The sequence below is a fragment of the Marmota marmota genome, unplaced genomic scaffold (assembly GCF_001458135.2).
Source record: "Marmota marmota marmota unplaced genomic scaffold, marMar, whole genome shotgun sequence".
Taxonomy (NCBI): domain Eukaryota; kingdom Metazoa; phylum Chordata; class Mammalia; order Rodentia; family Sciuridae; genus Marmota; species Marmota marmota.
Window position 1 is genome coordinate 3,876,547 of NW_025999863.1, and position 23,183 is coordinate 3,899,729.

The following is a 23,183-nucleotide window of genomic DNA, read 5'->3' on the forward strand; positions in this document are numbered from 1 at the left end:
AACCAAGCACTGACATGCACCACATGCATGTCCCTTGAAAACCGTGTGCCTAGGAAAGAAGCCAGACACAGGAGAGCACATAGACTGACTCCGTTTACATGATGCGTCCAGCGTAAGCAAGTCTAGCAAGACAGAGGGCATCATGGTTGCCAGAGGCTCAGGGAGCAGGCACATAGGAAATGAATGCTAATGAGGACCAGGTTTCCTTTTGGGGTGACAGAAATACTCTGGAATTTAAAAACTGCGATGATTACACACTGTGAATATATTAAACTCAAAGATTGCAGACACTTTAAAGGAATTATTTTTTTATGGGGCATGAGCTTCATCCCAGTCTGTTAAAATACTGTACAACACAGAGAAAAATTTCTGGGCACAGGGGAAGAATGTTGCGTTCAGGAAGTCCAAGGAGACTTTCCGGCTGTCAGTTGAAGGCAAACTCATCCCAGCAGCTTCTGGGTCCTTCTTCCATTCAGCCTCTTCCTCTGGCAGCCCAAGCTCATGGGCTCAACCACTTTCTTATGTTGGTGAAAGAGAAGGGGACAGAGACAGGAGCTTGGGCTGCAACCTGGCTGAGTCTCCTAGGCCACTCAGTGGTGGGTGGTTCACAGTTCATGTACACTCTAGCTCTGCAAGCCCTGGGACCAGCAATGCCTGAGTTAGGAATAACTGGCAATGTGCGCATTTCAACCAAGAGGGGAACTGCAGATGACACCATCCTAATGGATGGAAGATAGAAGGAGCCTCCAGGAGCAGTGGGTACAGTGAGGAGGCAGACAAGTGAAGGGCTTTCTCAAGATGACGCTGAGTGAGGCTGACTCTAGCCTGGTCTGGGAAGAGACCCCCTATTTTCAGAAGAGTGGGTTTCAACCCAGCCCAGTCCACACCAAACTTGGAAATGTCCTTCCAAGGACATTTTGGGGTAAGGTAACAGAAGGAAGTTGGCCTAGGGAGGCCCAAAACCAAAACAAAATCACAAGGTTTCTCACTATCTCCCCTCCTGCTGGAATGCAAAAGGGGAGGCAGAGGTGTGGCAGTCTCCACAGGGATGTTGCTGGAGAAGCTCAGGCAGGTGAGCACTGGCAGCTCCCCACCTCTGGCCCCACAAGAAAACCAGCTGCTGGTTAAGCCCAACACGCACTTGCCATGGGGAGCTGGCTGTGACCCTAGCTAAGAAACCAGAAAGTCACCAAGTCCTTCCTTCCTCTACAAAGGTGGGCAGTACTTTCCCACCATATAGGAACCTCTCCTCTATTCCCTCCAGGCATCCAGCTATGGCACTCCACAATAACCAAATGGATGGCACACTGGGAAATGTATGAAGGGCATGAGGGCTCTTTGGAAGCTAGGACAGGCTTGGAGGAGGGCTGGCATTGGCAAGATCACCAAGAGCAAGACAAGAAGGGAGAAGCTCCTGGACAGACCAGCAAGGAGTATGCAGGGCCTAATGAAGAAAAGAGTGTCACAGGCCACAGAACCCTGATCAGGACCCCAAGAGTCCCATATGGTTGGGGCTGAAAGGGGAAGTTGAAGGAGGCAGCAGCAGTATCCCCTGGAGGGAAGGACCTCGGCTCTCTGCAGAGAGGGAGCTGTCCCCAGAGGAGCGAGGGCATGAGCTCAGGAAGGACAGTCAGCATCATGTCTTGGAAGTCACACCCCCTGGCCTATGTGCCAAGGACAGGTTACAGGACATCAGTGCCAGGCCAGGGGCTGGCATGACTCTGACAGGCCAGAGTGTGTGTGGCAGCCAGCACTCATCCCACCTTTCCCAGAAAGAACAGCACCAGGTAGACAGAGAGAAGACCAGGTGGTGGAGGCAAGGGAGGCGAGCCATGCGGATATGTTCCAGCAAAGGGAGGGACAGGGAGGGAAGTGGGAGGGCAGGGGCCCCACTGCTGGGCCACTCCTGAGTGAGCAACCAGAGTCTGACTGTCCACTTGGTCAGTTTCACAAACAGAGCGCCAGGTGGGATCTGCCCATGGGAAGATGATGTCCCCAGTCTGGGGACCCAACAGGCAGCACAGCTGAATACCCCCAGGTTGCAGAGTCAGCAACAGCCAGACAGTGCCAAACTCTTCTGAACAAGGGACCCAGTTTCTTCAGCCAAGTAACTTGCTGCAAAGGGAAAGAATGGAGGGAGGAAGGAGTAGGGGGAAAAGAACAGATTAAAAGGGTTCTAAGATCACAATGTGGAGTCCTACCAAGATCCTGAACCCAAATGGAAAGAAGCAAACATTTTAAACACTGACTTATTAAGGGATCAAGGAATTGTTAATGATAAACTAAACTAATTAATAACAATTAAAGAAGGGCTTAAGTGCACCCTACTAGACCGTGCACCATCAATAGCAGGCTGGCTCTGCTGTGTCCCTGACACCTAGCCCCCGAGCTAGCTCTCACATCTGATGAACACCCAACCCACATCCATCTAAACATGTCATGGGCTACGGCAGTGTCCTCAGAAGTGATGGGGCCTGAGGAGGCAAGGTGTCTCATCTGTGAGTCAGAGTGGGAGGGTGGAGGTCCTGGCAGTGTGGTGCTGCTAGGACATTGTCCACCTCGGTCAGGTAATGATGGTGGAGACTCCACTGTGGCTTCTGAGCACGTAATGTATGCAAACACTTCCACACGCAGGTGTCCTACTGTCACTATTCCACAGATGAAGAAATGAAAAGTGGCAGACCCAGGCCTAGAGCCCGGGGACAGGCTTCCTTGTGCCCATTCAAGACAAACCAGAAGGCAGGGATGGCAAGGACCAGCCAGGTAATGTTCTTATGGACCCCTGGAGAACACAGTGGTAGACCAAGCAGGCTGCCACCATGAGCCACTGCACACTAACAGTGGCCAGTGGGACTCCCTCTGGACCAGACCTCAGGCCTGGGCTCAGGATCTGAGGACAGTCACAAAACTGCCCCCCAAAACATGGCCTCCTGAGAGAGGTCAAGACGTGCCAGCACTCTAGGATGGGGGCCAGGCAGCATGCTGAATGAGGAAGGGTGAGGCCAAGGTAGTCAATCAGTGACCCCAGAGGTACTGCCCTTTGTCACTGTAGCTGGACCCCCAACCTGGTCTCCCCTCTAAACAATGGCAGCCACCCACTCCTGAGGCCACAGGTCGTGAGCCAGCATCTCTCCAACCTCAGCAAATGGCCAAGATGCAGCTGAACTGGCCAAACCAGTGCTGGCGCCAAAACCCACAGTGCGCACCCGTCCACAGTATCTGGGGCTGGGCTGGGAAACTGATGCATGAGCCTACTAGCCTCCTGAGAAGGTCATGGGGGCCCAAGTGCCAGGATGACCCTGGCAAGGCCCCTGCCCTGTGGCTAGGTGACCACATAAAGTCCGCAATGCTGTGTCCTCCCTGTGAAGGACTCCATATTGGTTCCTCTTCTCAGCTGGCCCTGGGGGCACCCAGACTTGCTCCCCCATGCAGGGTATAAGAGCAGAGAAGCTGGCCTCCTGTGAGGTCTCCCAGTTCCTGAGGCTGGGCTGGCTCCTGGCTACCTCTGCCCTGCCAATGCACGCCTCTGGGCCATCTGAGCTTCCCCGAGAGTTCCGCAGACACTCATGAAGCCTACCAAGACAGCTAAACTTGAATGTGACCACAGCCCCAGACCTAAGTGCCAGCTGGAAGGAAATGCCCAGGAATATCACCACAGTGGCTGACACGCCTCACAACACCCCTATGGGATGAATAATCCAGCTTCTCTGAGAACTCTGTGCAAAGAAAGAGCACACACACACCAGGAAAGCAGGAAAGCCTCCCAAGGCAGCAACTGGGGCGATGAAAGGAGCTTACTCAAGAACAACAAGAATAATATGGGGCTGTGGGTGTGGCTCAGTGGCAGAGCAAGTGCTTGTCATGCGCAAGGCCCTGGGTTCCATCTCTAAGAACTAAAAAATTCAAAAGTAAATGAACACACACAGCAGATGAGAGGGGAGACTGTCATTATTGGGTATGTGAAGGGAAACAACTGCTAACTTGTTGATTTCTAGGTATGATATCATTTATGTCTTTTCTTAAAGACTGTTACAGACACCAAATTGTGTACAGATTACAAGATAAGATGATGTCTAGGACCTGCGCCCAAACAATCCTGGGGGTAGCGGTGAGAAAACCTTGCACACAGCTCAGTAACTGCTGACGTTGGATGCAGATGGAGTTGCTCAACTGCTTAGCCATTGTAACTCTATATATTTAAATTTTTCTACATTAAAAAATATTAAGTATATATGCTTGGCTCTGCCCCCAGCCTGCCTTACAGCTCAGCTCTGAATTTTAATTCAGCACCATCTGTGTCCTATTGGCCTGCCTCCATCCTGCTGCTGAATGGAAGGCAGGGCTCAGGGCAAGCCCCTCTACCAACAGGGGTCTTCCAAGGCCACCAGGCAAGTACCTCACTTTCTGCTGTACCACAGGATTTACACAGCACCTGGTTTTAGCCTCATAAACACTGAGACTGACTCACTGTTCTAGCCATCCATCAGGAGAGGACACTGAGACTTATTGCCATTTGAGCATGTGTTGAAGCCACATGGAATCAATAAAGGCAAACACGCTAATCCACTCATCAAAAGCCTCCCACGGGCCCTGCCAGGTCTTTGAACCAAGTTCTCCCAATGCTGGGTTCCTGGGTTCCCTGGCCCAGGCCCACAGCAAATGAAGGGGGCTGTTCTCACTGCAGCAGGAGAAAAGTGTCAGCAGTTCATTAAGAAAGCAAGGGAAGGAACAGAAAAAGAAGTCCAAGAAACAAATGCCACCAAACCTGAAATCCCAGGAGGCAGTATGACCCAGTCATGTAAGCATGTAAACAGAAGGAGGGGCAGTGAGGCACTCCCACAATAGTGAGACATCTGTACGTCCCTCAGTGTAACAGCATCAAAGAACATGAAAAGTTAGATAGATTATGGCTACCTACACTGCAGGGTACACCACCTGGACACCAGAGAGAACAAGGCAGAGTTACACGTGCAGGCTCAGGAAGGTTCAGAGACAGTAAGTTTAAAAATGCAGCGCGCATACAGAGACACACACACACACACACACATTTGGAAGCACACACAACTGACGGCTTATCAGGATTATTTCAAGGCAGTAAGCTGGAGAAAAGACTGTCATTCCTCCCAACCTCCATATATCACCTTTGAAACCTATCCGAATCATGAACTCCACCATGGAGCTCGCTGCTCTGCTGCCACTTGACAGAACTGATGCTCACAGCAAACAGACAAAGAAGGCAGACCTGAGCCACAGGAGCTCCTCCACGGATTGTGTCACCCTGAGCAGGTTATTCCTTCTGCTTGTGCCTCAGTTTCCCCGCCTGCAAAGTGGAAATAAGGGAACCCACTTCACATACAGGTGCTCAAAATGCTGCGTATTGGCACATACTCCATGGAGAGAGTCCCCCGGGGTGCCAGAAGAGAATGACCTGCAAAACAGTGAGCAAAAAGTCCACTGCAAGACATGCAAAAGAGTCTAGAACCTGGACAGTCCACTGCTGACCTCGTGAGAAAGCAAGCAAACTGAGCAGAGCTGGGAGGGAGTTCGGCTGTGTCTGTTGTACCCTGGACGTGCTCCCAGGCCCAGAAGCAATCATACACAAGAAGGCAGCAGGGCAACCATGCCATGGCAGAGCACATTTCTGGGAACAGCCAAGCATGCTTAGGCTTGGGGTGGGCTTCAAAATCTGGAGCCCCAACTCATGGTTTCTCCCAGGCTAGCTCCAAAGAGGGAAGGAAGAAGCCTGCAATTTACACGCATGTGTAGAAGGGCAATGTGAGAAAGAAACTTGGGCTGGCACCCAGGGAGAGGGGGAGGGGGCCCAGGAAGAGCCCTGGGAAGCCAGCAGCAGCAGTGCAGCTAGACTGAGAGCAGCCTGCAGCCCTGAACCTCAGTATCCCTCTCTATAAGAGGCCACCCCACCTGTGCCACAGGATGGCCATAAGACAAGGAGACACAGGCCACAAACATATGGTGGGGAGTCAGCCCCTCTGCCCACAGCTTCTCCCAGGGTGCCCTGGGTTGGTGCTCATGTGCCCCACCCTACTCCCAGGCTGCTTTCAGGCAGAGTACAGCTCAAGGCCTTGTCCATGCTTGGCATGCCTGCTCGTAGCACCTAAGCCCCCTGTGGGCAGCTGCAGCTCAAGGGCCTGCGCCTTGCACTTCCTGTTTTCTGCATGAAGCTGGTGAAGGCTGCCTTCAGGCATGTGCCCAGGTGAATTTCCCACTCCATGTGGTACCCTAGCTTTCTCAAGAGAACCAGGAAGGCACACTGGTGTGGGCAAGCCATGTGCCTGGGAGGGGACAACCACACACAGGGCACACTGCCGGCCCTGCTGTGTCTCCTCTTGTGCACTGCAAGGGCGCCTTGGCCCTTTCAAGGGGTTTTTCTCCCCCCACTCCAGACCCTGCCCTCCTGGAAGTACAGATGCATCCTGGATCCCACCCGGGGGAAGGGAATGATGCAACATGGAAAGACAATCGAGTAGGTCGGCCTGCATTCATGTGGCTTGTCACAACTCAGCAGCCCCCTGACCTTTCTCTGTGTCTGCCACACAATACCCCTTCTGTTCTGGCTCCCTCAGCAACCCAAAGGCAAGCCCTTCCCGCTCAGCAGCATCAACCAGCCAATTGTCCCTGGCAGAGAGCTCTGTGGGCTCAAGGAGGGGCTGCCCGCCTCCTGAACTCTGCAGAGTCCCCAGGAGCCTAGGAGCCTGGGAGCCTGGGAGCCTGGGAGCCTGGGAGCCTGGGAGCCTGGGAGCCTGGGAAGGGAGCACAGGAGTAGGCGGCTTCCATGCTGCTGATCTAGGGTGATGGTGGAGGGTACACCGAATGAGGAGAACCTGGGTCCCCACTGATGTCACTCTGGACAAGCTCTCTCCAAGGTTCCATTTAAATCAAGGGCAAGAACAAAAGTCTAACAAGCCCTGGCCTGAGAAGAGATTTGCATCCATGAGTCTTTGCCATTCCAAAAAGGGTGGAGAGAGGTGCAGAGCATCTGATGGCCCTGGCAAGTCACCTACCATACCGCCAAGGCAGCTGCCCACAGCTCCCCAATGCAAGTCAGCTAGGACACGTGGAGAAGAGGCCTCCAAGGGTGCTAGGGCTCTGAAGCAACACAATTTAACTCACTTTAAAAAGCCTTTCTGCATGAAGCCATGCACACCTCTTCATCCATTATGCCAAATGCCCTTCCTGTGCTTCAGAGAACTGTGTTTGAGGAAGGCCACAGAGAGTTCATGACAGTCATGGCTGGCTTTGTGAGAGGAGGGGGTAGAAAAGAGAATATTTAATGTTAGCTACGATGACCCAAAAGAAATTCCTTTACATTTCAATGTTTTCAATGTTGGACTGTCCCTTAAAGTCACTGTGTATGCGTACCATGTCTCTCTTCCTCCCAAATGTGCCCCCAAATCACAGGGATAGCTGGCAGTGAAGGGAGACTCAGACTGTGGGAAGGAATCCAGCATCAGAAGCAGGGCAAGGCTGTGCCCACAGGGCTGCGTGGCCCTTGACAGGTGCTATGGGAGTGGCAGCACCCAGGCCAGAGCTCACTTAAGGAACTTGGGCACTTGGGAGGGGGCTGTGCCCTGCATCAGCTGAGAAAGGACAGTCAGTGTCTCTGAACTGGAACAACCTCTTTCCCACCTGCAACTATCTTACCTCTGAGCTTTGTCAAAGTTTCCAAGCTGGAACAAGAAATTAAGTGGCAACCAACTCTCATTTGAAAAAGAAAGCAACAGATTTAAGAGGATTCCCTAGGGATATTCAGTCACAAAAAATGCACTGAAATCCAATGGCTGGTCTTAGCTAACAACTCAAAACACAAGACCCAGCTGTGCTGAAAGTGCACCTGCTGTGACACAAGCAGGTGAAGGGTCGGGTCATGGAGTGACACAGCCCAGAGGCCTCAGGAGCTGCCCCAACCAAAGTAATGAAGGAAGGAGAGGGCACTGGGTAGGCCTCAGGCTTGGGACAGGCAGCAACAACTGGCTCCTTCCCACACATGCCCCTAGAACCAAGCTACATTCCTGGGAACCTCCAGGTCATCCCTGGAGATCCCTCCCTGTGGACACTTCAGCACCCACCTTCTCCGGGCCTGACCCGGCTCTCTAATCAAACCAGGACATAGACAAGTACTTCCTATTTGGCAGCCACTGACTTCCTTCTGGGAAAGACTAAGCCAGCTCTGCTCTATAATGACTGATGCTACAGACTGAGGGATGATGGGAACCTCATGGGATTCTGAAGCCACTGCCACTAGATCTTATGCAAAGAGGCAGATGAACCCAGAGGATTCAGAAGACTCAATCATTTATTGAGGGTCTAGAAGCAAGTATCATCTTGTCACCCCTAGCACAACATACTCCAGGGGTCCTCAGTGTGCACAGCCCTGCCCAGCTCTCCAGCTGTCCACCTCCCTCTGCACCCACACATTTGCATCCCAATCATCCTGGCTTTGCCCTTTATATTAGCTGCTCCTTTGCCCAAAAAGTTTCCTGTCCTCACTGACTCTGTGTCACCTGCAGGCCTCTGCATCAATCTCATCTCCTACAGGAAATTCTTCCCTTTCTACCCAGGTCCCCCAGTGCTTGAAACACCCTAAACTTTGGCCTCATGGAGCTGAGGATACATTCTGATGTTGTTGCTTCCATGAATATGTGGTTCTCCCTTGCCCTTTCAGGCTGTGAACACCAAAAGAAATGGGGCCACAACCCCTCTGGATATCAGGCCCCAGACTTAGTAAACATTTGTTGTGTAAATAAATCAATAAAACTCCAGCAAATAAAGAAGAAAAGCAATTCCTCCTCTTCCTCCTCACTGTAAATTGAGAATTTTTTAAGCCCTCAATTGCAAAGAATACACAATCACTGGAGCTGTTCCCTCAGCCTCCAGGCACAGCAGCTCTGCATGGACTACCAGGACGGGCTAGAAGAAACCAGTTGGGTCTGGCACAGGGTTTTTAGATACACTACCAGAACACAACCCATGAAAGAAAAAATAACCATAAGTTGACTATCAAAATATAAAACCTGCTCAGCAAGACGTAAGAGAATGAAGAGAAGAGCCACAGACTCGGAAAAAATATTTGTAAATTATATACCACATCAAGAACCTGTACCCAGAGTATATAAACAACTCTTGAAACTCAACAATAAAAAACTAAGTCAATTTTAAGAGAGAAGAAAAAAGGCAAAATTCTGAACAGATATTGCACTGAAGAAAATATCTGAATAGCAAATAAGTCCATAAAAGCCATGGGGGAGAGGCGACTCAGTTAAGGTGCCCAATTCAGGTCCATAGCACCTGGGCAGCCACAATCAAAGACACAGTGAGTGTCCATGAAGTGCACAGCCTGGGCCTCTGATGCCACAGAATGGAAACGGGAGTGGCTACTGTGGATGCCTGGCAGTTAGCCAGCTCAACAAAGCCATCAACAGACCTAGGAATCCCACTGGATTAGAGTGGCAATGGGCTGACAAAGCACAACTCTGAATACACTCCACGCAGAACTGTGTATGAGATGGAGGAACTGTGTGTCATGGGGACTGTGTCCCAGGAGAGCTGTTTAGAGACCACTATATACCCACTAGAAAGGGACAGATGGGAGGGGGAGGAAGGAGAGGGAGGGAAGGAGAAAATGGCAAAATGGCTGGACAACACCTTGACACGTGACCCAGCAATCCCCATTCCTGGGTATTTACTCAAATAAACTGAAAACTTATGTTGACACCAAAGTTGGTATGCAAGTGTTCATGGCAACTTTATTGATGATTACCCAAATCTGGAAACAACCCGACACCCCTCCCAGGTGAAGGGACAAACTGCAACCCACACTACAACAGAATGCTACTCCGCAAAAGAGAAACAAACTATTCATTCCTGCCACAATTCTGAGGAACTGCAAGTACATTTTGCTAAATGACAGAAACCAGACACAAAGGACTACATGTTGTCTGATTCTATTTATATGGCAATTGGAAAAGGCAAGCCACAGGGATGAAAAGAGATGTGGGGCTGGGGGCTGGCTTCAAAGGGACAGTGTGTGGTAGTCTAGGGGCAGAACTGTTTTGCATGGAACTGTTGTAGCCGGGCATCGCTCTACACATGTCAAAACCCAAAGTGGATTCCACTGAACACAAACTGAAAAAAATAATAGTTGACAATAACCAGAGCGGGATGGGAGGGGACCCAAGATGGAATGCAGACTCACTGATGAATGCATAGCTGCTACAAATGGATGACAAAACACACTGAGGAAGATTCAGGAAAGAGGTAAAACCTCTGACTAGGCTCTGGGAGGTGAAGACAGAACTGCACACAAACACTGTATTCTGCTTGGTGTCTCTCACAGGAGGCCAGCTAGCAATTTTGAAGCTGTATTCCAGGTTCAGCAGCGTTAAAGAAGTAAATACAGCACAAATAATGAGCCGGTTCCTTCCTTTAGAAACAGCAGTGACCAAGAAGCCACCAGGAAAGGGCAATGAATTCCACAGAGCTGGAGTGCAGCTGGAAACATTGGTATGACCAGGCAGAGTTAAAGAAATAAACATGGATGTCAAGGGGAATTTGTTTATATACAATGCCTTTCCCAGCTGTCCTGCAAGAGGCCCAAACACAGTGACATTCCAGTAGCAATGAGCACACTTAGCTCCCAGAATTTGGCTTTTAAATCCCATTCTCCAATTAAAGGAACTAGGACTTTTCAAAGCCATGACTGGCTCTAGAGCTGGGGTAGGGAAACCCTAGGGGACCCAAATGTACAGAAGCACCCAGAAAACCACAGCAACATGATAAAAAGACTCAGAGCACACATGGACAGAGCTCCCACTGGCCAAGAGGACAGCATTTAGGACAACTCAATAAACAAGAGGACTGGATTATAAGCCACAGAAAAAGCAACTATCCAGTTAGAAATTGAGAAGGAAGATTGAAAACCCTGAAATTAAACAACCACCGAGTTAAACAAGAATCACTAGAAAAATTATAAAAATTTGCCTCTTTGGGGTTTTTGCCTTGTTTTTTGTGGAACCAGGAACTGAACCTAGAGCCTTGCCTGTGCTAGGCAAGTGCTCTACCAGTGAGCTACAACCAGTGAGCCACAACCAGCCCCAGAAAATACTTTGGGATAAAGAAAACAAAACAATGTACCAAAGCTTACAGAACTCAATGCAAGCATTGCTCAGAGGAAGTTCAAAGGTGTGAATGCCTACGTTAAAAAACAATCAGCCACTAACTGTCCACCTTAAAGAACTAGAAAAAGAAGTAAACCCCAAACTAAGCCCAAAGCCAGAAGAGCAGACAAGAACAGAGATAAATAAAACAGAGAACAAGAAACAACAGAGTGAATCAAATTATTTGGTTCTTTGGAGAGATCAACTAAATGGACAAACATTTAGCTAAACTAAGGAAAAAGCAAGAACACACAAATAACCAAAATCAGAAATAAAATTAACAACTACCAAGCTGACAGAAAGTGAAAGAATCTAAGAGGACACTCCAAACAATCATACCGCCACAAATGTGAAAATCTAGAGAAAATGGACATATTCCTACAAATGAATTACCAAAATTGAATCAAGAAGCAGCAGAAATTCCCAACAGATCTATAACAAGAGAATGAATCAGTCATCAAAAACTTCCCTGAAAGTCCAAAACCAGATGGCTTCCCTGTGGACTCCACCAAATATTCAAAGAAGAAAGAGGCCTGCGTTGGAGCTCAGGGCTCAGTGCCCACTGAGCACGTATAAGGCCAGGGCTCCATCCCCAGCTCCAAATAAAAAATAAAAACAAAATGAATAATGACCACCAATGTACTCAACTCTACCAAAAGGAGAAGAGGAGGGAACCCTGCCTAACACATTCTATGAGGTCAGTATGAGGTCAGTATGAGCTCAGCATTACTACCCTGATACTAAAGCACAAAGATGCCACAGGAGAACCACAGACCAATATTCCTTATGAAGAGACACAAAAAATCCTCAAGGAAACACCAGCAAACCAACCTAATAGCACATGAAAAAGACAGTGCATCAAACAAAAAGGGACTGTCCCAGGAATGCAAGGACGGTTCAACATAAAAATCAATCGACATAATTCAGCACATTACTAGCAGGAAAGAAAATACCCACAATTTTCTCAATAGAAGCAGAAAAGGCATTTGAAAGGATTTAACACCTGTTCATGATTTTTTTTAAATTTATTTTTTAATTATAGATGGACACAATGCCTTTATATATTTTTACATGGTGCTAAGGATCAAACCCAGTGCCTCACACATGCAAGACCAGCGCTCTACCACTGAGCCACAACCCCAGCCCCACCTGTTCATGATTAAAAAAAAAAAAAAAAAAAAAAGTACACAAGGAATAGTCTCATAAAAGAAATGTGTTTGGTCTCTGCCCCCAGTCCTGGCACAGAGCTCCCAAAACCCTTGTAATTTCCTGGGTGATGGGTATAGTGGGGACAGAAGCAGGTTTGTTGTGGGGAAACCCATAGGTTTGGTGTCAGAAATGTGAGTAGAGAAAAAAAGTGTTGCTGTTGTTTTTCTCTCCTCTTAGAAGGTACTTCCTTAATCCAATAAAGGGCATTTATGGAAAACCCCACACATGACATCACAGTTAACTGTAAGACTGGAGACTCTCACCTAAGGTCAGAAGCCCACCAGGAAGCTCCTCTTACCAGCGCCACTCGACACTGCTGGAAGCCCTGACTAGCGCAATCAAACAGAAACAGAAACAAAAGGCAACCACACTGAAAAGGAAGAGGTAAAACTAGCTCCACTCACAGAGGCATGACTCCATTACAGAAAGTCCTAAAAAGACAAAGACTACTAAAGGTAACAAACAAATTCAATGAAGATGCAGGGTGAAAGGCCAACATGCAAAAAATCAGTGGTGTTTTTATCCACCAGCAACGCGTGAACAAAAAACAAATCAGGACAATTCCATTTACTTAGCATTCTAAAGAATAAAATACCTAGGAATAAATTTAACCAAGAAGGTAAAAGACTCTCCAAAACACAAAACCTTGCCGAAAGAAATTAAAGGCCTAATTAAATGAAATGACATACAATATTCACAGAACTGGAAGACTTAATATTGCTAAGATGATAACAATCTCCAGAGTCAATGCAATCCCTATCAAAATTCCAATGGAATTATTTGCAAAAATGGGAAAGCCAAATCTCAAATAATCATAAGAAAAGATGCTATGGAATGAATGTAGTTTGTCCCCCACCCAAAATTCAAGCTGAAACTTGACTTCCATTGTGACATTGTTGGACGTGGAACATTTAGGAGGTGACCTGGTCATCAGCAAGGAGTAAAGCTTTTCTCATGGACTAGGTTAATGCTGGCTCTTGTGGGACTGGATTAGTTATTACAAAAGCAAACTTTTATAAAATGAGGTCACCCTGCCTGTTCTGTCTCTTCCACACATACCCTAGTATCCTTCTGACTTCTGCCACATTGTGAAGCAGCAAGACGCCCTCATCATATGCAGCTGCCCCTTCTTGGATTTCCCAGACTCCCAAACCAGACGCCAAAATAAACCTCTTTTCGTTATAAATGTCCCAGTCCCAGGCATTCTATTAGAGTATAGAAAATAGAGTAGGACAAACAGCAAAGAGCCCAGAATAAACAAAATCATACTGAAGCAAAGGAGGAAAATCTGACAGAGTTAGGAAAAAACTCATACTTTTTCCAATTTTGAAACTTCCTAGAAAACAACAGTAATCAAAACAGTATGGTCCTAGTATAATGACTGCCATATAAACTAATACTATGGAATTAAGAGTCCAGTTTTAAACCCAAATTCTATGGCCACTTTATTTTCAACAAGGATGCTAAGATCACTCAATGGGAAAAGAATAATCTCTTCAATAAATGGTGTGGGTCATCTGGAAAAAAACTGCATAAAAGAATGAAGCTGGACCCCCTACCTCACTCCACACACACACAAAAGTTAACTTAGGGAAGACCAACTACATAAAGATAAAAACTAAAACTACACTGGAGGCTGGGATGTAGCTCAGTGATAGAGCATGTGCTTAGCGTGTCCAAGGCCCTGGTGTGCTCCCCAGCTCCAAACAACAAAGCAAACACCATAAAACTAGTATAAGTGAACATGAGGAGTGATTCTTGATGACCTCAGAGTTGGTATGGGAGGCACAGGCTTGATACTAATAGTGCAAGCAACAATAATGACAAAATAGATAACCCTACTTCATAAAACCTTAATTTGGTACATAAAACAACCTTATCAAGAATGTGAAGACAACCTACAGAAGGAGGGGAAATATTTGCCAATCACAAGTTCCACAATGCAATAAGAAAAGAACAATTTGAAAATGGGCAGATGTACACAGACATTTCCCCAAAGAAGATATACAAATATCCAAGGAGCCCATGAAAAGATGTTGAACATAACAGCCACTAGGATGGCTATCATGTGAAAGAGAAAACAAGCACTGCTAAGGACAGGGGAGAAGGAAGCATCATACACTGCTGGTGGAAATGTAAGATGTACACTCACTGTGGAAGACTTTGGCAGTTCCTCAAAACTTTAAACAGAACTACCACATGACCCAGAAGTTCCACTCCCAAAAGACTGGAGAACTGGTCCTCAGACACGTGTATCTACACACTTGTCAGAGCAGCTAGCTGTATTCACAGCAGCTCAGAAACGGCCAAGTGTCTATCCATAGACGAAGGGGTAAACAAGTTGTAGGATAGTCAGTTCACATTATTCATAGACTCCATACTTGTTAAGTCACCTACTCACTAAAGTTTATTTGTAAACCCAAAATACTCAAGGCTTTCATAGTTATTTGTAAATATATGCAGAACAGTAAAAACTCCAAACTGCCCAATGGACTCATTCCCAGGGGACATGGGACGAGGCGGTGCTGTCCACTTGCTGCAGCTCGCCCTGTGAACACTGTGCCACATTCTCCACATTTTTGTACTCCCCCACCCCACTTTGGCTGTTTAAAAGGAGCTCTAAGCATACTGCTACAGCACTGTCCAGTGTTCCTGAAGCAAGAAGAGAAAACGTTTGTGTTCAAGGATGAGCTTCACTCAGGCAGGACTTATAATGCTGATGGCCATGAGTTTAGCATCAATGAATCAACAATATAAAATAGGGTGTCTTTAAACAGAAACACACATAACAAAGTTATGTATTCATCAGTGGATAGAAGGTTGTGACTAGAAGAACTTATACACGAAATGGGGCGGTATTTGCCAACTCAGTGTTTATTCTCAAATAATGAGAATTGGCTATGGTGCACTCAGCCAGGAAAGCAATGGTGTACAGGTTGAGCATTCCTAACTTGAAAGTGAAAACACTTTGAATTTTGGATTTTCACATTATAGATGCTCTATGGGTAAAGTCTATACAAATAACCCATAATCCCCAAAACTCCAAAATCTGAAAAACTTGTAGTCCTCAACCTGTCCTGGTATAGGCCACAACCTGGATAAGCCTCAAAAGCAGGCTGCGTGAAAGCAGTCACCAGGTGCAAAAGGTCCCATGTTACATGATTCTACTTACCTGAAATGTCCACACCCCACAAATCCATAGACCAGAAAGCAGATTAGCAGTTGCCAGGAGAGGACAAAGGGGAAATGGAGAGTGAAAGTTCCTGAGTACCCTCCTCAAGTGATGAAAAACTTTTGAAACTAGAGGAGAGGTGGTAAATGCCCCTAAACTGAATGCGTTAAAATGGTTAGAATGCACTTCATGCAAACGTCACCTCAATTTTGAAGAATTCCTTAGGACACACATGCATGACTTATGCTATCAGATGAAGGCCTCCTTGAGAGAAAGGGAACTCTTTACAAATAAGTTGCTCCTACCAATTGGTTACAAAAAAGAAAAAAAAAATGCAGCCCCCATTAAAACCTAGTGTTCAACACCATGTAAAGTATAATTCCTTCACTTTACAGACTAAGCCATATTCAAAGGCAAACACACAAGCGAAAAGCTCACCGTGCACCATACAAGCTGATGTCTGAGAAAGAACCTTTTCTGTTCTGGTTATAGACCCCTCCAGAGAAGTCAAATAGCATCTTTTGGTCCCTAGGACCTCCACCTCCTCAGGCCTTCAAAAGCCCCCAGGCTCTTCTCCCCGGCACTCTGCTGCCTGGCCATCCACAATAACACCGGCTAGTGCATGTGGAATGGCCACTGGGCTAAGGCTTCACCTGCTGCCCTACCTGAGTCTTCCAAGTTGATACAGGCAGGATCTCCACCTTACGGAAACAGAAACTGAGGTTTAGAGAGGTCCCCTGCACCAGTGGTGACAGAAACACTTCCTGGAAGTTGAACCCTTGTGTACCTGCTTCCAACCTACACCATTAGCTGGTCTCCCCACCCAGGGTGGCCACACGACCATCCTCATGCTAAACTTGGTCACCTTCCCCTTGATTTCTGACCTTACATTCAACTTATCCTTTTGGGTATTTTAATAGTTCACTAAATATACAATTACTATATTATTCCTTTCATTCTTATTTAGATTACATTTAATTTTCATACACGTCTAACTTGTATTATCTGTTGAATGCTTACAATAAACATCATAAAATACTCAAAGACACAATCTATGCCTCCTGAAACAATCTGTGAATCCCCAGTGTAATTCACGGTGTGGAAACACACAGAACACTGAGTTTTGAAGAATGAGTTTTGAAGAATGGCACATATTTTGTAAGTGAATAAATGACGGTAAGACTTCCATTTCATTACTTCTGTATGCTACTGTATGCATCCACATGCTCCCATTTAAGATAGCTAATACAGAGGTATGCCTCATGCAAGGTATCTGACATGTGCTGACACCCTTGTAAAAGATATCTAACAAGCCTTCAATAAAAGCTATTTGAGTACAATAGATTCGAGTGAAATATCATAATATTTCTGACTTGCTGCTGAACGAATAACCAATAGATTACTACCAGATGCAAGCCTGGCTCCCTGAAGACAGAAAAATCAGCACACATCCATTCACCACAGCCTTGGTTCAAACAGCTCTCCATACCTAGATAAACTGTTTTTGCAATCAACTGATACTCAGTTTTTCACAACTGTCTGATCTTTACAAAATTTGAGAAGCAGGGACCCACATTTAGGTAATAAAGGCAATGTAATACAAAGAATAATACTGTCTCTGTCACCTAAGTGTAAGTAAAAACCCAAATTTATTGACAACAGTCATCCTAGGTCACCTCTGTCTCAGTTATTTAAGCAACAGGTGTGTGTCTGCTCGTAGCTGACTCTGAGTCCAGTCCTGCCAACCCCTGTGGCCTTCACCAAGAGACTTATCCAAGAGCTCCCCCTTCCACAGCTTTGGGTGGGGGGTCCCCTCCTCTTCCCTCTTCCACGGCCTGGGTGGGTCCTTCCCTCGGGGGCTCATCTGGAGGCACTAGCTGGTGCACCACACACACACACGCCACCACAGTGGAGATCAGGGTCTGCGTGCCTGCACTGTCTGTGGTGGGGTCACCTCCTGGACTGCCTTAGTCCAGGACCCTCTAAAAAGAACATAGAATTCCCAATGAGCAGGGTCAGAGCATGAGCAGGCAGTCAGCCCTTGTTCTGAGACCGTGCTGAGAGACACATGGCAATTGTCTGAAGAGGAGGCAGCGGACCCAGGCGCAGCCACCATAGCCTCTGCAGGAGTTGTTCAGACCAACATCTGGCATGGGAATGCAGCCTCTTCTCTTTCATTGAAACAGAAAAACTGGCCCTCCTCCAACGGGGTTCAAATGAAACCACATACTGAGATCTAAAAAATTCACTACACCTAAAACAGGAGAATTTTACTATATGTAAATTATACCTTGATAAACCAGATTTTTTAAAAATACCTTGACCTGAAGCCAAGAGTTGCTGGGGATTGCTGGAGGCAACAGAGCAGTGAGCAGCACACCCACTCCTTCCAGATGGAAACTGGGATGTGGTACTGTGTTGGGGAAGCACCTCAGGGCCTTTCAAAGAACAAGGCAATGGGTGCTGCAGAAGAACATGGAGTCCTGTACCACCCATTCAAGCACATAAGACACACCTGAAATAAGGCCCTGAGGATCTTGAAAGAGCAGTCAGGAATCCAGACAACCCCTTCAGAGAGGGCCCCTTGTCTTCTTGAATCCCCAGCACAGAGGAGGATAATGAGCCCAGTAGGGGCAGTCCTATGTCCAAAGGACTGCCCAGTCCCTTTCCCCATCAGGGGCAGAAAGTAAGGGGGATAGAACCACAGAGAACTCAGGACAAAAACAGCCCTGAAATCTGGAGATCAGACCCAGGCAAGCACTGCTCAGGTGTGGGCTACAGGATAAGGCAGGTGTGTGACCTGAGCTCCCTCAGGTTCCTGCTACGTGTGCATTGCTCCAACGCTGGGGGGCCTGGCTGCCAGCTGGCCTGAGATTCCCCACACAGGGTGAGGATGGGAAGTAGGGTCTGAATGAACAGTACTGCCAAGGACCTGCCCATCCTGCCTCCAAGCCCACTCCCAGTCTGCGGGAGGGAGGTCCTGGAAGTCCACATACAGCTGCTCCATGCTGCTGCGGGCCAGGCGATAGCACAGGCCACTCCTAAAGGCCGGGAATACAATTTTTCCTCTGTGGGTTGCCCACCCACCTGCAGACGCAAGGCTGAACAAGATGTCCATGAGTGTGGGATGACAACTCAACTCTAAGGATGCTCTGGAACATGGACCAAAACAAAGAAAAGAAAAGGAGCAGGAGTGGCCTCCTCTCAAGTACCAAGCATCGAGGTGCTGAAGTGCTCTCCCCCAGTGAGGTGAACTTCCTTCCACTGTCCCTACTACTGCATGTGCTAAAGAGCAGAGGACACCAGGCCAAGTCTGTTGGGGCCTCCATCCTCAGCAGATGGCAACCTCAGAAATGAGAACACCAAACTGACTATGTCCTGTGGCAAGCACGAACCTTGACCAGTTCCTGGTGGGCAGCCATATGAGAAGGAAAGCAGCAGACTCCTGCCAGGAGTAGGGAGGTAAAGGAGACTGCAGCTTTCTGGGTCACAAGTGTGAAGCACTCCTCTCTGCTTACAAAGGGCTCTGACTGGCTCATCAAGAAGCTGGGGACGCTGGGCCCATGAGGCAACTAAGACCTGTCTACCTTCCTTCGGTTGGTACCACACAGACACCACATACGTTCTCCCTCCCACAGAGATCAGCAGCCCAGGCACAGCAACAGGCCTACAGTAAACTGTAGAGGCCACACCAAGGGCCAAGAGGATTCTAGCAGGGGCCTCTGCGCTAGCACTGAGAGTCCTGCTCTAGAAGAGATGGCTTGGCCAGGACTCTCCAGCCTAGCAGAGATGACATTCTCAGGACACAGTGTCCCCTGGGCCAGGTGAAAGAGCTCCAGGAATCAGCGTCCACCTCAGCAGCCCTAACTGGCTACATGTTCAGCCCTCAGTAGGGAGAGGAAGGTCAAGGTGCCAGGGACCATAAGTGTCAGAAACACAAAAGCCCACAGACCCATGGGACTCCAACTGCTTCTGACCTCAAAGGTACTCTTAGTCAAACCAGGGAAGTTTTGACCAGTCCCAGAGATTCTGTCCCCTGCCACACCCTGAAGAATGCCAAGATAAGAGGACTCAGCAGAAGGACTCCGGCCTTCAACTACCCTAAAAGTGGCTAATGGGGTTGCTCCTCCTCCACACATTCACTGAGGGGTCTTGAGAGGCTGGGTGCAGGTCTGCCAGGGGACTTGCCCCTGGGACCTAAGGAGTCTACCTGCAGACTGGCTCAGCTCTGCTGCCATGAGGTCTGGTCACCAGCTTCTGTGGTCTCCATCCCACAAATGTCACAGAACAAGCCAGGTGTCTGTGAACAGCCTTTCAGATTTCAGGAGGCCTTGTACCTGAAACCTGGCTGAGTCACACCTGCCACTGGGCTCCAGTGGGGTGGCACACCTAAGTGTCACCTGAGAGCACCATAAGGCCAGGGAGTCTGTAAAACAGTGTGATTCCTGACTCCTGTTTCCCAGTGGGTATAAACAAAGGAACTCTTTACAGCAAAGTGGGCGGTACCCAACAGCCAGAGACCTACTCCTTGAAAGACAGTCTAGTTGCAATTTGCAGAAGAGCAGCCAGAATGGCCTGAGCCAGGAAATGCCACCACTGGCCCCTTGGTGGCACCTGTGAGCATCAAAAGCAGGCTGCAGGGCAGCCTCTTTTTTCAATTACAGAGCAAAAAAAAAAAGTTTAGAAACTACAGACTGGGAAAATAAAAGCCCTAAAATTGCATAGCATAGCGTAGAGATGGTAGTCTATGGTTTATTACACATTGAAAAACAACTAGAAGAGCTTGAAGGTTCCCAACACACAGAAATAACATCCAAGGAGAAGAAAATGCTAATTTTCCTATTTAGTCACTATACATTGTAGACATGTCTCAAATTTTAACACTGTACCCCACAAATAAAAGCACATTTATGTCAACTTAAAAATAATTTTAAAATATACTGGGGAAAAAAATCTCCTGGAATCCTCCCATCCATATTACCCTTGCTGACACTGATGACACATGTAAGTCCTCTCTATACCTATTACACTTGTAACTTACTTCATTCATGAACAGTATTAACAACTCCTTCCCCTGAGGGTCATCAAGGTCCTACTCAGAAGAGGCATATAACTACCCCACCTAGTCGCTGCTGTGACATCGAGACTACTTCCAGCTCTCTCTCACCACATATGGCCCAGTGAATGACCCTCAAGGACCCTCACAGAACCCGCCCATCAGGACATGTCATGCTTTCTCAACTTCCAAGGAGGCCATCTGGGGCCCCAGGAAAACTGCGGAACTCCACACCAGCATATGCTCACTGGCAGTCCCTGCAATGCATATTATCTGCACGAGCTACTTCTGTCTCCTCCCTGTGAGCTGCCTATGGTACCCGCTGCCTAGGGGTCTCTAATGGGATGCACATCCTGCTCATTGCTCTGGAAGATCCTACCTTGTTTTTGAAGTACACCTCGATGGGCATGATGAAGCCAGCGTACCCCGACTCCTCCACTTTGTAGGGGGGCTCCTTGCACACTAAAAAGAAAGGGAAAACCATCCATCAGCCTCCTGCTCTTCCAAAGGCCCAGCAAGCAGCAGTAGCAGCTCCCCCACTCTGCTGTCCTCCCTCCTTCTGAAGGCAGCTTTTCAGGAGGGCGTGCTCCCCTAGGGAAGTCAGGAAAATTGCATGCCAAAAGGTGCCTGGGAAATAAAAAGGGGCAGAGCTGGACAGGAGAAAGGTGAATGGACCACTGGAACATCCAGCAGACAGAGTAGGAAGGGGCACAAGACTCTGTCTTCTAGGCACTTCCTCCTGCCAGAGAAGGCTGCACAAGTTCAATTGACTCAGGTATGAAAGACCTGGAGCCTCAGCCTCAGACCCGACAGTCCTGACCTCCTCATCACTGGCTACACCATGTGCACACACCCCACTCTGTGCCAGGGACAGGCACACAGGATATGCAGGAAGGATCTCAGAGGGTTCTGCTCCTGGGTTCTACATTAGCACCAAATGAGAACAGTCCAAGCCATTTGAACAGCCAGCCTAATTAACCCAAAAATTTTTTTAAAAAAGGGAAGAAACAAACAGTAAAATATATATAAAATTATATATGCCTATAATTTCATTCAAAGTAAACCATTCATGTTTAAAATAAATAAAATCTTAAAAACATGGTAAATTTAAAAAATTTTTTTAAAAAAATCCATGTTTCCACATTTCTACAGACATTATATATATTCCACATTTATACAGACCATGAATATACTATTCCCCTGCTTTTAACTAAAATCAGGACATAAAGATCAAATCCCTTATTCTCCATCCCTCCCTCTCCAGAGGCTACCATTCCTGGGAGAAAGGAAGAATCCTGCCAATTGCTTGTGAGGTTTTTTAACCACTTCCCTGAGGTTGGAAAGATATGTGAAGTTTGCATACTGAATGACATATCTCAGTGAGTTTGGGGTAAGTCTATAAAGCCACCATCATTACCAAGGCCAGAGGCATTCCTTCACCTCCCAGAGCTTCCTCCTGCCCTTTGATTGTTTTTCTCTTCCTAAGAATATTTAATGAAGACCTACTCTCTGAGCAATGTTAAGCACACAATACAGTACCAACAACAATCAGATTCTACTAATCTAAAGATTGCTTTAGTTGACCACCACCACCCTATACCCTGTCCCCAGCCCTGGGCAGCCACCACCCCAATCGGCTTCTCCGAGTTGGACTACTGTAGATGCCACATATAAGTGATATCACATAGTGTTTACCTTTCTCTGACTGACATACTTCATTTTAAAATATCAATTGTTTAAAAAAAAAAAAAACTTACAAATTCTGGGGCCCACTAAAGAATTAACTTACATATCTGCATAAGTAAGTTAATTCTTTAGTGGGCCCCAGAATTTGCTAGAAAACAGTGAAACATAATGAAACATGACTCTTATATTTAAACCTTAATTAGCTGGGTGTGGTGGTGCACACCTACAATTTCAGGTACTAGAGAGACTGAGGCAGGAGGATCACAAGTTAAAGGCAACGTGGGCAACTGAGCAAGAACTCGTCTCAAAATAAATAAAAAGGGCTGAAGATAAAGCTCAGGGGTAGAGCTCCCCTGGGTTCAATTCCCAATGCAAGAGGGGGAAAAAAAAAAAAAAAAAAGGACTTTTCTTTCAAAAAAAAAAAAGAAAAGGCTCTTAAATATCAACCTTGTATGTATATATAGAAACAAACTTGGCAAGCAGGGAGGGCAAGCCTAGAGTGACTAGGGACCCTTGAAGGTAGGACTAAACAGCCAGCCTCGCATGGAACCTAGTCTGCAAACTACAGGGAGGGAAAGGCAAACTATAGGGAGCCTGTGGCTCCTGAAGCCTGGAGCTGCAAAAACTGGCACAGGGGTCAGTGATACCAAGGCTCCTTCTTACCCACCTCCACTGTCCCCCTGATGCAGCCCCCGGTTTCCTCAGGGCCCAGCTCCACACCAATGCCATCACTCTCCAATCCCCTGGCTGCCACTGCTTCACCTCCAGCTGCCTGCCCTGTCCCTACAATAGTCCTACCACTCACCTCCATGTAGTGACCTTCTAAAGTCTATAGCAACCACCTCTGCCAGGCACTCTAGCCACTTCACTGACACCAGGCTCTGCA

The 23,183-nt window shown here is 47.4% G+C and overlaps 1 protein-coding gene across 1 annotated transcript in view; it reads right to left on the reverse strand.

Moving 5' to 3' along the window:
• The window catches only part of Mllt1 (MLLT1 super elongation complex subunit), a 60,002-nt gene that overhangs the window by 21,222 nt on the left and 15,597 nt on the right, over positions 1 to 23,183 (reverse strand). The window contains exon 3 of the mRNA XM_015503843.2: positions 20,991 to 21,073. Coding sequence (XP_015359329.1) covers positions 20,991 to 21,073 — 83 coding nt within the window. The remainder of the gene's footprint in view (positions 1 to 20,990; positions 21,074 to 23,183) is intronic.